General features: G+C 39.9%; 1 protein-coding gene across 1 annotated transcript in view; it reads left to right on the top strand.

Moving 5' to 3' along the window:
- Positions 1-17010, top strand: part of GABRR3 (gamma-aminobutyric acid type A receptor subunit rho3) — a 62600-nt gene that overhangs the window by 7791 nt on the left and 37799 nt on the right. Inside the window, 1 exon segment of the mRNA XM_070045372.1 lies at positions 15025-15151. Within this exon segment, the coding sequence (XP_069901473.1) occupies positions 15025-15151 (127 nt within the window).

The raw sequence follows: 17010 nt of genomic DNA, 5'->3' as shown, positions 1-17010 counted from the left end.
TTTATGTTAGAGGCAAAACAGTCTAGTGGCATTGGGAAGGCAAGGGAACTAAAAAGAAAAAAAAAAAAGAAGTCTGAAGGAAAAAAAACCAATAAAACAAAAACATTCAAGCCTTGAAAAGGTAGGGGGTCAAAGATGACTTCAGAATTTCAAGACTGGAAGAGTAGGAGAATGCTGGTAGTTTTGATCAAAGTCATGATGTTGGAAATGCAAAGACTACATTAATAAAGATGAATAAGATTGGCAGTTAACAATTATGTTAATTTTGTATTTTCAATGTACTAGACATTGTGTTAAACACATGGTATTATCCCATCAATTCTGACTATAATCCTAAGAGATAGGTCCTAGTGATGTCATCCCGAATTGACATATGAAGTAGCTGACTCAGAGAAAAATATCCAGCCATTGCCAATGTTCACACATCTAGTAAGTGCAAGAATTAGGATTTGCACCTAGGAAGTCTGTTGCCAAAGATCACATTCTTAACCACTATATTCGATTGCCTCCTCAGGGATTTCAGAAATCATCTAAATCCATCTGCCTAATGAATACAGAAGAGGAAATGGAAGCCCAGAGAGGTTAAGAAGCTTTCTAAATATCATACAGTTAAGTGCCACATCCCAACCCAGAGCTGTCTCCTAGCTCCTTATCCCATGTCCTTTCAATACATTACTCATGACACGCACTTTATTTTGATGGAAAGTCTCATTTTTATTGAAGTATAGTTGATTTACAATGTTGTGTTAGTTTCTGGTGTACAGCAAAGTGATTCAGCCTATATATAGGCTTTTTTTTCATATTCTTTTCCATTATAGTTTATTACAAAATATTGAAGATAGTTCCCTTTACTATATGGTAAGACCTTGTTGTTTATCTATTTTATAAATAGTAGTTTGTACCTGCTAATCCCAAACTCCTAATTTACGCCCCCCCCCCTTTCCCTTTGGTCTGTTTTCTATGTCTGTGAGTCTGTTTCTGTTATGTAAATAAGTTCATTTGTATCACCTTTTTAGATTCCACATATAAGTGATATCATATGATATTTGTCTTTCTCTGGAAAGTTTCTTTTTCCAGTGTTCACCTCTATAGCCTAGCGTTCCCAGAGATAAAACGATGCTGTTCTTATATCTATAAAAGATGCTTTAAAATATGCTCAGTGTTCAATCTTCACGCAAGGTAAATAATTGAGTTTTCCTGAATAAAAGGGAGTTTCTTTTTGCCTGAATCTTGGCATTATATTATTAATCTTTTCATTTAATTTTGCAGTATCATAAGTGCTAATCATTTAGTTTGTGGTTTTCATTTCATAAGGAAGAGAATGCTTAAACAATATTGTGTAGTCTGTGCTGCCATCTCGTGGTTATATTGTATTATTACACTATGATGAAGATTGCATTCCTGTCACCCACTTTCCACTAACGTGGAGTCCCCGCTCCCATCACTGTTGATTCTGTAATTCAGGAATGAAGTGGGAGGGGAATGAAAGAGGGCAGTGGGTTGGAAAGATGCTCTATCGGGGCTCTGGTAATTCTGGGAAACGGAAGAGAAAACACCATTTATGAGTGAGAGCAAGGGTTTTTGGAGGGATAGCAAATGCCTCCTAGTGGCTGCTCTTGACATGGCCATGTTATATTGCATTTCCAATGCACCAAAGGATAGCTAGTGGGAAGCAGCCACATAGCACAGGAAGATCAGCTCGCTGCTTTGTGACCAGCTGGAGGGGTGGGATAGGGAGGGTGGCAGGGAGACGCAAGAGGAAGGGGATAAGGGGTTATATGTATACGTATAGCTGATTCACTTTGTTATACAGCAGCAACTAACACAACAATGTAAAGAAATTATACTTCAATAAAGATGTTAAAAAAAAGAAAAGCAAATGAATTGCGTGCTTACTCTCTCCAGTCTTAGTTTCCCCATATACAAAAAAAGAGAAGGATGTAGGTAATCTAAGTGATCTCCAAAGATCTTTGCATATCAACATTCTATGACTCTACAATTTCCCACTTAGGATATTTTGCCTACTTGGCATCATGCGGACACAGGGGGAAATCTGTGGAGGCTTGGAATTCGTTATTGTTGTTGTCAAATGTTCTTGATCCAATATAAATAAGACCTCCACTTACCTTGTGTTTTCTCTTTGTAAGCAAAATAGCTGCATATCCCAAGATGAATATTGAGGACACAGCCCTGCTAGCCAAGTGTTCCCTTTGGCTCCCTGCCAAAGGAATAGAAACTGGCTGACGTCATCAGAATGGAAGGAGAGTGAACAGGAGGCAATTTACGTGAGGGAGAGCTTCAACCTTTACAAAGCCTCCAGGGACCCTGTGATTATTTTGTTTCCTGGTAGTTACCACTTTCTAATTTTTTTTTTTTTTTTTTTTTTTTTGCGGTACGCGGGCCTCCCACTGCTGCGGCCTCTCCCGTTGCGGAGCACAGGCTCCGGACGCGCAGGCCCAGCGGCCATGGCTCACGGGTCCAGCCGCTCCGCGGCATGTGGGACCCTCCCGGACCGGGGCACGAACCCGCGTCCCCTGCATCGGCAGGCGGACTCCCAACCACTGCGCCACCAGGGAAGCCCTCTAATTTTGACAGATGTGGTTTTCCGCTCTTTTCTTGAGAAGCTTACTGGGTTTACAAAGAAAGCACTAAAGGGATAAGGAGCAGATTCAGCAACAACAGAGACAGATGTCTTACTGTGATTGAATTGAAACCCCAAGACCTTCTGTGAGCCAACTCTTTGTATCCTAGGCCATCGCCTTATTTTTATTTTTATGCAGACTTAAAATTCATAACTAACAAATTTTAAACTGCGTTTACTCCTCCCTTAATGTTAACGTTGATATGGATAGTTGTTCTAGCAAAGATGATTCAATGAAGAGGTCAGATGGATTTGTGTCATTTCTGCAGTGTTTCTACAGTGTGTCATTTCTGCAGGGCACGCTGATATGATTAAGTGATGGTGAGGACGCATATGACCTGCCAGACATTCGTGAAAAACATATGTCCCCCAGAATAGCTCCACTGCCTGCCTGACAGGTGGATGAAATTCTACTTTAGTGCTTCATTCCTTCAGCTCAAAGTATTGTTACAAGAAATACCTGCTTGCTGTCTTGCCTACCCTTCATCAGCTATCAATATTTCATTATGAGCTTAAAAGTTTAGTAGTCATCAAAAGTAGTCATGAGAGGAGCTTCAAGATGGTGGAAGAGTACGACGCGGAGATCACCTTCCTCCCCACAAATACATCAGAAACACATCTACACGTGGAACAACTCCTACAGAACATCTACTGAACGCTGGCAGAAGACCTCAGACCTCCCAAAAGGCAAGAAACTCCCCATGTACCTGGGTAGGGCAAAAGAAAAAAGAAAACACAGACAAAAGAATAGGGACGGGACCTGCACCAGTGGGAGGGAGCTGTGAAGGAGGAAAGGTTTCCACACACTAGGAAGCCCTTTCGTGGGTGGAGACTGCGGGGGGGCAGAGGGGGGGAGCTTCGGAGCCATGGAGGAGAGCACAGCAACAGGGGTGCGGAGGGCAAAGCAGGGAGATTCCCGCACAGAGGATCGGTGCTGACCAGCACTCACCAGCCCGAGAGGCTTGTCTGCTCACCCGCCAGGGCGTGCGGGGGCTGGGAGCTGAGGCTCGGGCTTCGGAGGTCGGAGCGCAGGGAGAGGACTGGGGTTGGCGGCGTGAACACAGCCTGAAAGGGTTAGTGCACCACGGCTAGCCGGGAGGGAGTGCGGGGAAAAGATCTGGAATTGCCTAAGAGGCAAGAGACTTTTTCTAGCCTCTTTGTTTCACGGTGCGCGAGGAGAGGGGATTAAGAGTGCCACCTAATCAAGCTCCAGAGATGGGCGCGAGCCGTGGCTATCATTGCGGACCCCAGAGACGGACATGAGACTCCATGGCTGCTGCTGCCGCCACCCAGAATCCTGTGTGCGAGCACAGGTCACTATCTGCATCTCCCCTCCTGGGAGCCTGTGCAGCCCGCCACTGCCAGGGTCCCGTGATCCAGGGACAATTTCCCCGGGAGAACGCACAGCACGCCTCAGGCTGTAGCAACGTCACGCCGGCCTCTGCCACTGCAGGCTCGCCCCGCACTCTGTACCCCTCCCTCCTCCCAGCCTGAGTGAGCCAGAACCCCCGAGTCAGCTTCTCCTTTAACCCCATCCTGTCTGAGTGAGGAACAGACGCCCTCAGGCGACCTACATGCACAGGTGGGGCCAAATCCAAAGCTGAACCCCGGGAGCTGTGCGAACAAACAAGAGAAAGGAAAATCTCTCCCAGCAGCCTCAGGAGCAGCGGATTAAATCTCCACAATCAACTTGATGTACCCCGCATCTGTGGAATACCTGAATAGACAACAAATCATCCTAAAATGAGGTGGTGGACTTTGGGAGCAACGATATATACATATTTTTTTCTCTTTTCTCTTTTTCTGAGTGTGTATGTGTATGCTTCTGTGTGTGATTTGTCTGTATAGCTTTGCTTTTACCATTTGCCCTAGGGTTCTGTCTGTCCATTTTTTGTTTGTTTGTTTGTTTTAGTATAGATTTTAGCACTTGTTATCATTGGTGGATTTCCTTTTTGGTGTGTTTGCTCCCTTCTTTCTTTCTTTCTTTTTTTGTTATTTAAATTTTTTTAATTTTCAATAATTATTTTTTATTTTAATAATTTATTTTCTTTTTTTCTTTCTTTCTTTCTTTTTTTTCTCCCTTTTATTCTGAGCCGTGTGGATGTCAGGGTCTTGGTGCTCCAGCCAGGAATCAGGCCTGTGCCTCTGAGGTGGGAGAGCCAAGTTCATGACATTGGTCCAAGAGACCTCCCAGCTCCACGTAATATCAAATGGTGAAAGCTCTCCCAGAGATCTCCATCTGACCGCCAAGACCCAGCTCCATTCAACGACCAGCAAGCTACAGTGCTGGACACCCTATGCCAAACAACTAGCAAGACAGGAACACAACGCCACCCATTAGCAGAGAGGCTGCCTAAAATCACAATAAGGCCACAGACACCCCAAAACACACCACCAGATGTGGACCTGCCCACCAGAAAGACTTATCCACCAGAACACAGGCACTGGTGGATCCACTTATCCACTTATCCACAGCCTCATCCACCAGAACACAGGCACTAGTCCCCTCCACCAGGAAGCCTACACAACACACTGAACCAACCTTAGCCACTGGGGGCAGACACCAAAAACAATGTGAACTATGAGCCTGCAACCTGAGAAAAGGAGACCTCAAACACAGTAAGTTAAGCAAAATGAGAAGACAGAAAAACACACAGCAGATGAAAGAGCAAGATAAAAACCCACGAGACCTAACTAATGAAGAGGAAATAGGCAGTCTACCTGAAAAAGAACTCAGAGTAATGATAGTCAAGATGATCCAAAATCTTGGAAATACAATGGAGAAAATACAAGAAACGTTTTACAAGGACTTAGGAGAACTAAACAGCAAACAAACAATGATGAACAACGCAATAAATGAAATTAAAACTTCTCTAGAAGGAATTAATAGCAGAATAAGAGAGGCAGAAGAACGGAGAAGTAATCTGGAAGATAAAATAGTGGAAACAACTACTACAGAGCAGAATAAAGAAAAAAGAATGAAAAGAATTGAGGACAGCCTCAGATTCCTCTGGGACAACATTTGAATTATAGGGCTCCCAGAAGAGGAAGAGAAAAACAAAGTGACTAAGAAAATATTTGAAGAGATAATAGTAGAAAACTTCCCTAATGTGGGAAAGGAAATAGTTAATCAAGTCCAGGAAATGCAGAGAGTCCCATACAGGATAAATCCAAGGAGAAACACACCAAGACACATATTAATCAAACTATCAAAAATTAGATACAAAGAAAAAATATTAAAAGCAACAAAGGAAAAGCAACAAATAACATACAAGGGAATCCCCATAAGGTTAACAGCTGATCTTTCAGCAGAAACTCTGCAAGCCAGAAGGGAGTGGCAGGACATATTTAAAGTGATGAAAGGGAAAATACTACAACCAAGATTAGTTTACACAGCAAGGATCTAATTCAGATTTGATGGAGAAATTAAAACCTTTACAGACAAGCAAAAGCTAAGAGAATTTAGCACCACCAAACCAGCTTTACAACAAATGCGAAAGGAACTTCTCCAGGCAGGAAACACAAGAGACGGAAAAGACCTACAAAAACAAACACAAAACAATTAAGAAAATGGTAATAGGAACATACATATCAATAATTACCTTAAAAGTAAATGGATTAAATGCTCCAAACAAAAAACAGAGACTGGCTGAATGGATACAAAAAAAAGACCCATATATATGCTGTCTACAAGATAACCACTTCAGACCTAAGGACACATACAGACTGAAAGTGAGGGGATGGAAAAAGATATTCCATGCAAATGGAAACCAAAAGAAAGCTGGAGTAGCAATTCTCATATCAGACAAAACAGACTTTAAAACAAAGACTATTACAAGAAACAAAGAAGGACACTACATAATGATCAAGGGATAAATCCAAGAAGAAGATACAATAATTGTAAATATTTATGCACCCAACACAGGAGCACCTCAATACATAAGGCAAATACTAACAGCCATAAAATGGGAAATCAACAGTAACACAATCATAGTAGGGGACGTTAACACTCCACTTTCACCAATGGACAGATCAACCAAAATGAAAATCGATAAGGAAACACAAGCTTTACATGATACATTAAACAATATGGACTTAATTGATATTTATGGGATATTCCATCCAAAAACAACAGGATATACTTTCTTCTCAAGTGCTCATAGAACATTTTCCAGGATAGGTCATATCTTGGGTCACAAATCAAGCCTTGCTAAATTTAAGAAAATTGAAGTCATATCAAGTATCTTTTCCGACCACAACTCTATGAGACTAGATATCAATTACTGGAAAAAATCAGTAATAAGTACAAACACATGGAGGCTAAACAATACACTACTTAAGAACCAAGAGATCACTGAAGAAATCAAAAAGGAAATCAAAAAATACCTAGAAACAAATGACAATGAAAACACAATGACCCAAAACCTATGGGATGCAGCAAAAGTGGTTCTAAGAGGAAAGTTTATAGCAATACAATCCTACCTTAAGAAACAAGTAACATCTCAAATAAACAACCTAACCTTACACCTAAAGTAATTAGAGAAAGAAGAACAAAAAAACCCCCCAAAGTTGGCAGAAGGAAAGAAATCATAAAGATCAGATCAGAAATAAATGAAAAAGAAATGAAGGAAACTATAGCAAAGATCAATAAAACTAAAAGCTGGTTCTTTGAGAAGATAAACAAAATTGATAAACCATTAGTGAGAATCATCAAGAAAAAAAAGGAGAAGATTCAAATCAATAGAATTAGAAATGAAAAAGGAGAAGTAACAACTGACACTGCAGAAATACAAAGGATCATGAGAGATTACTACAAGCAACTCTATGCCAATAAAATGGACAACCTGGAAGAAATGGACAAATTCTTAGATAAGCACAACCTTCTTAGACTCAACCAGGAAGAAATAGAAAATATGAACAGACCAATCACAAGCACTGAAATTGAAACTGTGATTAAAAATCTTCCAACAAACAAAAGCCCAGGATGAGATGGCTTCACAGGCAAATTCTATCAAACATTTAGAGAAGAGCTAACATCTATCCTTCTCAAACTCTTGCAAAATATAGCAGAAGGAGGAACACTCCCAAATGCATCCTATGAGGCCACCATCACCCTGATACCAAAACCAGACAAAGATGTCACAAAGAAAGAAAACTACAGGCCAATATCACTGATGAACATAGATGCAAAAATCCTCAACAAAATACTAGCAAACTGAATCCAGGACCTTATTAAAAGGGTCATTCACCATGATCAAATGGGGTTTATCCCAGGAATGCAAGGATTCTTCAATATATGCAAATCAATCAATATGATAAACCATATTAACAAATTGCAGATTAAAAACCATATGATCATCTCAATAGATGCAGAAAAACTTTTGACCAAATTCAACACCCATTTATGATAAAAACCCTCCAGAAAGTAGGCATTGAGGGAACTCACCTCAACATAATAAAAGCCATATAAGACAAATCCACAGCCAACATCGTCCTCAATGGTGAAAAACTGAGACTATTTCCACTAAGATCAGGAACAAGACAAGCTTGTCCACTCTCACCACTATTATTCAACATAGTTTTGGAAGTTTTAGCCACAGCAATCAGAGAAGAAAAGGAAATAAAAGGAAACCAAATTGGAAAATAAGAAGTAAAGCTGTCACTGTTTGTAGATGACATGATCTTATACATAGAGAATCCTAAAGATGCTACCAGAAAACTACTAGAGCTAATCAATGAATTTGGTAAAGTAGCAGGATGCAAAATTAATGCACAGAAATCTCTTGCATTCCTATACACTAATGATGAAAAATCTGAAAGAGAAATTCAGGAAACACTCCCATTTACCATTGCAACAAAAAGAATAAAATACCTAGGAATAAACCTACCTAAGGAGACAAAAGACCTGTATCCAGAAAACTATAAGACCCTGATGAAAGAAATTAAAGATGATAGAAACAGATGGAGAGATATACCATGTTCTTGGATTGGAAGAATCAACATTGTGAAAATGACTCTACTACCCAAAGCAATCTACAAATTCAATGCAATCCCTATCAAACTACCACTGGCATTTTTCACAGAACTAGAACAAAAAATTTCACAATTTGTATGGAAACTCACAAAACCCCGAATAGCCAAAGCAATCTTGGGAAAGAAAAACAGAGCTGGAGGAATCAGCTCCTGGACTTCAGACCATTCTACAAAGGTACAGTAATCAAGACAGTATGGTACTGGCACAAAAACAGAAATGTAGATCAAGGGAACAAGATAGAAAGCCCAAAGATAAACCCACACACATACGGTCACCTTATTTTTGATTAAGGAGGCAAGAATATACAATGGAGAAAAGACAGCCTCTTCAATAAGTAGTGCTAGGAAAACTGGACAGCTACATGTAAAACAATGAAATTAGAACACTCCCTAACACCATACACAAAAATAAACTCAAAATGGATTAAAAACCTAAATGTAAGGCCCGCCACTATAAAACTCTTAGGAGAAAACATCGGCAGAACACTCTATGACATAAATCACAGCAAGATCCTTTTTGACCCACCTCCCAGAGTAATGGAAATAAAAACAAAAATAAACAAATGGGACCTAATGAAATTTAAAAGCTTTTGCATAGTAAAGGAAAACATAAACAAGACAAAAAGACACCCCTCAGAATGGGAGAAAATATTTGAAAATGAAGCAACTGACAAAGAATTAATCTGCAAAATTTACAAGCAGCTCATGCAGCTCAATATCAAAAAACAAACAACCCAATCCAAAAATGGGCAGAAGACCTAAATAGACATTTCTCCAAAGAAGATATACACATTGCCAACAAACACATGAAAGAATGCTCAACATCATTAATCATTAAAGAAATACAGATCTAAGCTACATTGAGGTATCATCTCACACCAATCAGAATGGCCATCATCAAAAAATCTAAAAGCAATAAATGCTGGAGAGGGTGTGGAGAAAAGGGAACCCTCTTGCACTGTTAGTGGGAATGTAAATTGATACAGCCACTATGGAGAACAGGATGGAGGTTCCTTAAAGAACTGAAAATAGAACTACCATCCGACCCAGCAATCCCACTACTGGGCATATACCCTGAGAAAACCATAATTCAAAAAGACATGTACCACAATGTTCATTGCAGCTCTATTTACAATAGCCAGGACATGGAAACAACTTAATTGTCCATCAACAGATGAATGGATAAAGAAGATGTGGCACGTATATACAAATGGAATATTACTCAGCCATAATAAGAAACGAAATTGAGTTATTTGTAATGAGGTGGATGGACCTAGAGTCTGTCATTACAGAGTGAAGTAACTCAGAAAGAGAAAAAAAAATATGTTAACAGACATATATGGAATCAAAAAAAGAAAAAAGTCATGAAGAGCCTAGGCGCAGGACAGGAATAAAGATGCAGACCTACTAGAGAATGGACTTGAGGACATGGGGAGAGGGAAGAGTAAGCTGGGACAAAGTGAGAGAGTGGCATGGACATATATACACTACCAAATGTAAAACCGATATCTAGTGGGAAGCAGCCGCATAGCACAGGGGGATCAGCTCGGTGCTTTGTGACCACCTAGAGGGGTGGGTTAGAGAGAGTGGGAGGGAGATGCAAGAGGGAAGAGATATAGGGATATATGTATATGTATAGCTGGTTCACTTTGGTATAAAGCAGAAAGTAACACACCATGGTAAAGCAATTATACTCCAATAAAGATGTTAAAAAGAAAAAAGTAGTCATGAGATGCTAGGACATAGAATTTTGATACGGAGGATTTGTAAAGCACAGATTAACTGATAAATCAGAATTTCCCAAACTGGGTGCTCTGGAAGAGCACTTTTTTTGAGGAATATTAGTAAGTCTGGTGGATTTTTTTTTTTTTTATGGAGATCTGAGGTCAACCTAGCTTGGGAAACACACAATTCAGCAGAACTAAACAGGATTTTTTCTGATGCTTTTAATGTAACAAATATTTATTAAACACTGATTATATGCCAAAAATGGTTACAAGTGTTTAGGATACCCCAGGGAACAAAACAGACAAAGAATGCTTCCTTGTAAAGCTTACATTCTAGCATGATTAGACAGAGAATGAATAATAACTATAATAAGTAAATTGTATAAAACATGCTAAGTGGAGTATATGGTAGATTGGTAACACGTGTTTGAAGGAAAGGGAGCATACTGCATTTTTTAAAGGGGGGTTAGGGTATACTTCATTGAATAAACGATATTTGAGCAAAGATTTAAATTTGTTAAAGGAGTTAGTCATATAGATCCTTGGGTGGGTCACAATCTATATGATGGGTGGGTCAGGCAAGTGTGACAATCTGTGCAAAGACCCTGCTGTGGGAGTGTGTTTGGTGTGTTCCAGGAACCACAGAGGCCAGTATTTCTACAGCCAGTGGTGGGGGAGGGAACAGTGGAGAAGGCAAGGAAGAGGAGGGAACTGTAGATTAGGTAAGGCTTTCCTAGCCTTTGTAAAGACTTTTCAAATTGAAGAAAAGGAGAAGCCATTGCAGAGTTTTGAAGAGAGGAGTTACTTGACCTGACTTATATTTTTAAAGGATCGCTGGTGGCTGTGTTGAGCATTAACTGAAACAAGGCAAGGGAACAAGCAAGGAGACAGGCCACCACCGCAATAATTCAAGCAACAGATGATGATGACTAAAAGGCCAGGGTAGTAGCTGAGATGCTGGTGAGAAGCACTTGGATCCTGGTTGTATTTTTAAGGTGGACTGGACAAGGAATGTCAGAGACAGGAGTCAAGAACGGACAGTGTTGTTATCAGTTGAGATAGAGAAGGCTGTTGGTGGGCTGGGGGGAGTGATATTAACAAACTTACTTTTGGACATGTTGAGCTTGAGATACTTATCAGACATCCAAGTAAGCAGGCAGTTGGATATGCGTCTTAGTCTGTTTGGGCCGCTATCACACTATACCACACACTGGGCAGTTTATAAACAACAGAAATTTATTTCTCACAGTTCATGTCCAAGATCAGGGTGACAGTTTGGTCAGACGAGGGCTGTGTTCCAGGTTGCAGACTTCTTGTTTTATCCTCACATGGTGGAAGGGGTGAGAGATCTTTCTGGAGCCTCTTTTATGAGACCATTCATCCCATTTTTGAGGGCTTCATCCTAATCACCTCCCAAAGCCTCCACCTACTAAAACCATCACCTTTGAGGGTTAAGATTTCAGCATTTGTATTTGGGGGACACAAATATTGAGACCATAGGAATATGAGATGGAATTCTGCGAGAAAAGCCTGGACTGATTATATAATTTGGGAGTGTATGTACGGTTCTTAAAGCCTTGAGACTGGCTGAGATCACAAAATGAGTGAGTTGGTAGGAAAGAAGAGTACTAAAGTACTGTAGTGCCAAGCATAGGGCCATTCGAGTACTGCGAAATCTGTTAGAGGAAGGGAGATAAGATAATAGAACCGAGCAGGAATGAGGAAGATGTAAGAGGAAAACAGGCAAGTCCAGTATCCCAGAGGGCAGGTGAAGAAAATATTTCAAGTAGGGAGAGCTCAGGTGTGTCACTGTTGCCAGCAGATCTAGTAAGATAAGCACTGAGGCTAGACCATTGGACTCACATCCTCCCCATTGCTGAAGGAGGAGAGCATTTTCACTGAACCGTGTGATGTGAACTGTGAATCCCCAACCTAGACTGGGGACTCACAGTTGGCAAATTATGCCCCGTGGGCTGTATCCATCCCACCAAATGGTTTTTACAGTGTTTAATCGGGGGAGAAAAGAGAAGAAGATTTCATGATACATGAAAACTCTATGAAATTCAAATGTCAACAAACAAATTTTATTGGTAAACAGCCACACAAAAAAATTTTTTTTGTATAGTGTTTCCCAGACTCACTTGGCACAGAACGTTTTTTCACAAAACATCTCCAGTGTAGCCAAGAACTACTTTGGGAAATGTTGGTGTAGATCCTGGTACTTAATGAAGAGAACAGGCCCAGGTAGCAGAGAGTGCTCGGGTCAAGTGTCAGGGCCCTGGATCTCATGAGATCACTAGGGTAGAAAACAAACTTTGACCATGGTGGCATCCTCCAGAAGTAGCTTAAGACCAGCAACTTTCCTCACATTTCTTCTATTGACTGGTTCTTTGCAGAAGAGGAAAGCTTACTGGCCCAGAAAGACATGGAAAAAAAATGCTCAAATTTCTCTAGCCATTAGGGACATTAAACTTAAAACTACAACATTGCTTGGATTGGGTAACATTTAAAAGCCTGATAATATTAATGTTAAAAAAAATTTTAAGCAATGAGGGCTCTCATTCACTTCTAATGGGGCTGTAAATTGGTACAGTCATGTTTAGGACCATTATGGTAGTCTCCTATAAATTTGAAGATGTGAAAATTGTTCGGCCTAGAAGTTTTACTCCTAGGTACTTACCCTAGAGAAACTGTTATGTATGAGAGCAAGAAAATATTGACAAAAATTCACTGCAGGTTTGCTTATAATAGATTGTTTATCATTGAAAAATAAGAAATAATGCCCATCAGCAAAAGAATAAATAAAATGTTAGTTATCTACACGGTGAGATACTATATGGCACTCAAAAATTAACTAGGACTGCAACTATCAACACAATAAATCTAAGCATAATGTGGAGAGGAAAAGTATGTTGCAGAGGTAAAAGTATAATTTAACACCATTTTTATTAAACTTTCTGAAATATGTAAAAAATCTGTACATAATATACATAATAGTATAACTATATACAATGATAAACACTAAATAGGGGATCAAGAGAGAGGTATTTATTACATCATTCTGTATATTTGTAATATTTTAATATTTGTAATATTTTATATTAAACACATATTTTAAAGAGGAAAGACATGCCAAAGAAACATAGGAGGAGATGCATGGGCCAAGAGAAGAGATAACCCAAATCAAAATAAATTAACACCATCAAGCAATAACACAGGATATGAGGTGTCAAGGAGACAAGTCAATTCGAGAAAATTTAAGAATTCCTTCACAGTATATCCCTGGGAAGAAAACAGCATTCTTCTTAAGTCCTAGTAAACAGGTCAGCTGTCACTGGATTGCTCACCCTGTGCTTTTTCAGTTGGAGAAACTGAATTTCACTAACCTGCCCATTCACTGGTACTTTGCATACATGGAGGGAGTATTTCTACTCGATGTGTGCAAAGTACCTTTAGGAGCTGATGTGGCCATAATTTAATTCCTTACCCACTGCCCAAGACTAATTTCTTTTTTTATTTATCTGGCTGCTTACCCCATTAAACCTTAAATTGAACTACTTTTTATATCAATGGAATAAACCATCATCTTAAAATATGGTTATTTATTTGATAAAATAATAATTTAAGTTTGTTTGTATCCTGGCAATCTGTACGCATTTGGAGAGGGAAAGATTCCTTTCTGGATTAAAAAAACAGCCATGAGATAAAGGAAAGGATCTTTAAAACTATAACTAAAATTAAACTAATCATCTTTATTCTCATTAAGCATATTATTTTGCTGAGTCATTAAATATATTCAAATGATATTGTGTTGGATTAAGGGGACTTAATGCCTAATCTCACTTCTTTGTCTGCGGAGGACTGCAGCTGGGAGTTTATTGAGTAGGGGATCGAGCATCCCACTAAGAACCTTCCCTGGAAAGAGGGACTAAAGGATGGAAACAAAATGAAAAAATCTGCTTTGTTTTTCTTAAATTGCTGGTGATTGGGACAGATGTTTGCCTGTAAATGATGTCAATCCATTTAACCTACTAAAACAAAAGACACAGCATTGAAAACAATGTCTCTCTTTTTTCCTTGATACCTTTTTACCTGGCACTCTAATTACTTTTTTTTTTTTTTTAGTGACTCACTCCTGCCACCTCATCTCACATTTGCTCTTCCCACCCTTTTCTCACTAGATTTTGATTGCTGATGTCTGATTTACATTATCTCAATTCTTTTTTTTTTTTTTAGAAGATGTTGGGGGTAGGAGTTTATTAATTAATTTATTTATTTTTGCTGTGTTGGGTCTTCGTTTCTGTGCGAGGGCTTTCTCTAGTGGCAAGCGGGGGCCCCTCTTCATTGCGGTGCACAGGCCTCTTAACTATCGCGGCCTCTCGTTGCGGAGCACAGGCTCCAGACGCGCAGGCTCAGTAGTTGTGGCTCACGGGACTAGTTGCCCTGCGGCATGTGGGATCCTCCCAGACCAGGGCTCGAACCAGTGTCCCCTGCATCGGCAGGCAGACCCTCAACCACTGCGCCACCAGGGAAGCCCCTCTAATTACTTTTTAAAAGACACGTGAAGAAGCAATATTGGTAACAGCGTTGGTTGCATCCATCTACATTCCTTTCTTTCGGCAGAGGTGATCCCGGCTTCCCAGTTGGTCTTCTTCACCTGCATCTGGATGGCACTGATGTCAAATGCTTGTGCTGCTGGTGAAATCAAGAAGCCCCACCAGCGCTGCTTCTCTTCAGTGAAGCCGACCCGGTAAGATATCCATAGTGTAGTCCCAGTTTCTCTCACCACCTGCCTCAGAACTATATCTTTAATGGTAGCACGTATTTGTGGCAGTGATTGTCTCTAGAGATAGCATTCAACCATCAAAATAAATCACCCCTAATTAGCATAGAAAGAGAAGAATCTGGGGTTTCTGCTGGCATTTGCTTGCTTATTTTTGGAGAAAACAGTTAAAGGGCTCATGTATGAATCTTCTTTCAAGGATTGTATTTCTCCAATGAGTAATGCATTTATTATCAATAACAACATGAGTTTAATGTTCCTTCAAAATTTTTTGAGTAGAAATTAGTCTAAGCACCAATTTCTAATGTCAAGTACTTGCTGAGTGTATAGTTCTGTATATCGATGAGACAGTACTGAAAGACATTAAAGCCATTTGTTGTTTTTTAAAATTCATTTTCCATTTTGAAAATCATCTTTGAAATATCATCCTGAATGTCAATACATCATCATTATTATCTTATCAATAATCAGAGTATGTTTGGACCTGCTAGTGAAGCGGCATAGCTCTCTACTAGAATGACCAGTTCATCCTGATTTGCCTGGGGTTCCATGGTTTTTAGCACTAGAAGTCCCAGGAACCCCCTCAGTCGCAGACAAACTAGAACGATTAGTTACCCTACTACCCTTTAATAACCAAGAAATGACCTCCTGTTGTAGGGAAAGTCTTTCCTTTTCACCAAGCACAAGATTCCCAAAAAGACCCAGTAGGAGAAATTGAGGAATAAAGGTGAGTGATATCACCCAGCCAACCTTAGCGATCAGTGAGGTAACTTTTGTTTCAGCCAGATTGCCCTCACATCTTGGATATTTATGAAGCACTCACTATAACATCAGGAAAGAACATAAAAATTTAATAAATCCTTCTGAAGCCTCAGGTTTAATGACCAAAACCAAAAGAGGTATGGGGGGAGGGGAGGAGAGGTCACTAGATACCTAATTCCTGCTCTGCTCTTAAAAATCAAGGACCACCTCCCACACTTCCCTTCCAGGCTTCTGCTCCCACACGCAGATCTGAGATGCTATGAAATCTTGCCCAGTTTGAACACTTTGAGTCTTCTTCAAGGCAATTGGGCAAGCAATATTTGGGAAATGTGGGGCTATACAACCAAACTGTATGTTTTTTCAGATTGCTTATAACATCTAGTATATTTTAGTAGTATATTTTATCTAATATTGAAACAAATAGAGACTGCTTAAAATATCATCTACAACTCAAACAATAGGAAGTTTGTCCAGTTTGTTTGGTGGATGTGCAGATAAGAAGGGAGATGGTCATAGGAACTCATCAATCTCACCAGCACACTCTCGGTGGAAGAGTTGCTGCAGAAAAACCTACCATGTGTATTTTTTAAGTGTCATTTAAGGGACAAGAGGAGAACATCTGTTCTTTGTGGTGGGGTGGGAATTTCTCTCTTATGATAGGTGTCTCATTTTTAGAATCTATTTAAATGAAGAGATAACCCCGGGCTTCCTACTCCCTGGGGCCAAGCATGTTTGTTTTCAGTTCTCTATAACCTAAGTGAGGTACCCCTTTCAGCGATAAGCTACAACATGATTCATTAAAATTTATATCTGCTTCTTTTGTTCTTCAAAGAAAAATCCTCTAGGACACTAGGGATTGCGTAAAACATAGACCCTAGTTCAGAAGCAGCCACTTAGGATGAGAGTCAGGCATTTTCCCCAGTGAAGAGAATAATTCAGCCAGCCTGTTTCTGAGCTGTCGCTCAGCACTCTCTCATGAAGATTTTAAGGCATTTTGACAAAAATACTGAAATTACTGTATAGGATAGTTTCTAGAGTAAAGAGCCGAGGATACATTAGACCTT

Source organism: Globicephala melas, chromosome 4, assembly GCF_963455315.2.
Source record: "Globicephala melas chromosome 4, mGloMel1.2, whole genome shotgun sequence".
In the NCBI taxonomy this organism is placed as follows: Eukaryota; Metazoa; Chordata; class Mammalia; order Artiodactyla; family Delphinidae; genus Globicephala; species Globicephala melas.
This window is presented reverse-complemented; position numbering and strand designations above follow the sequence as displayed.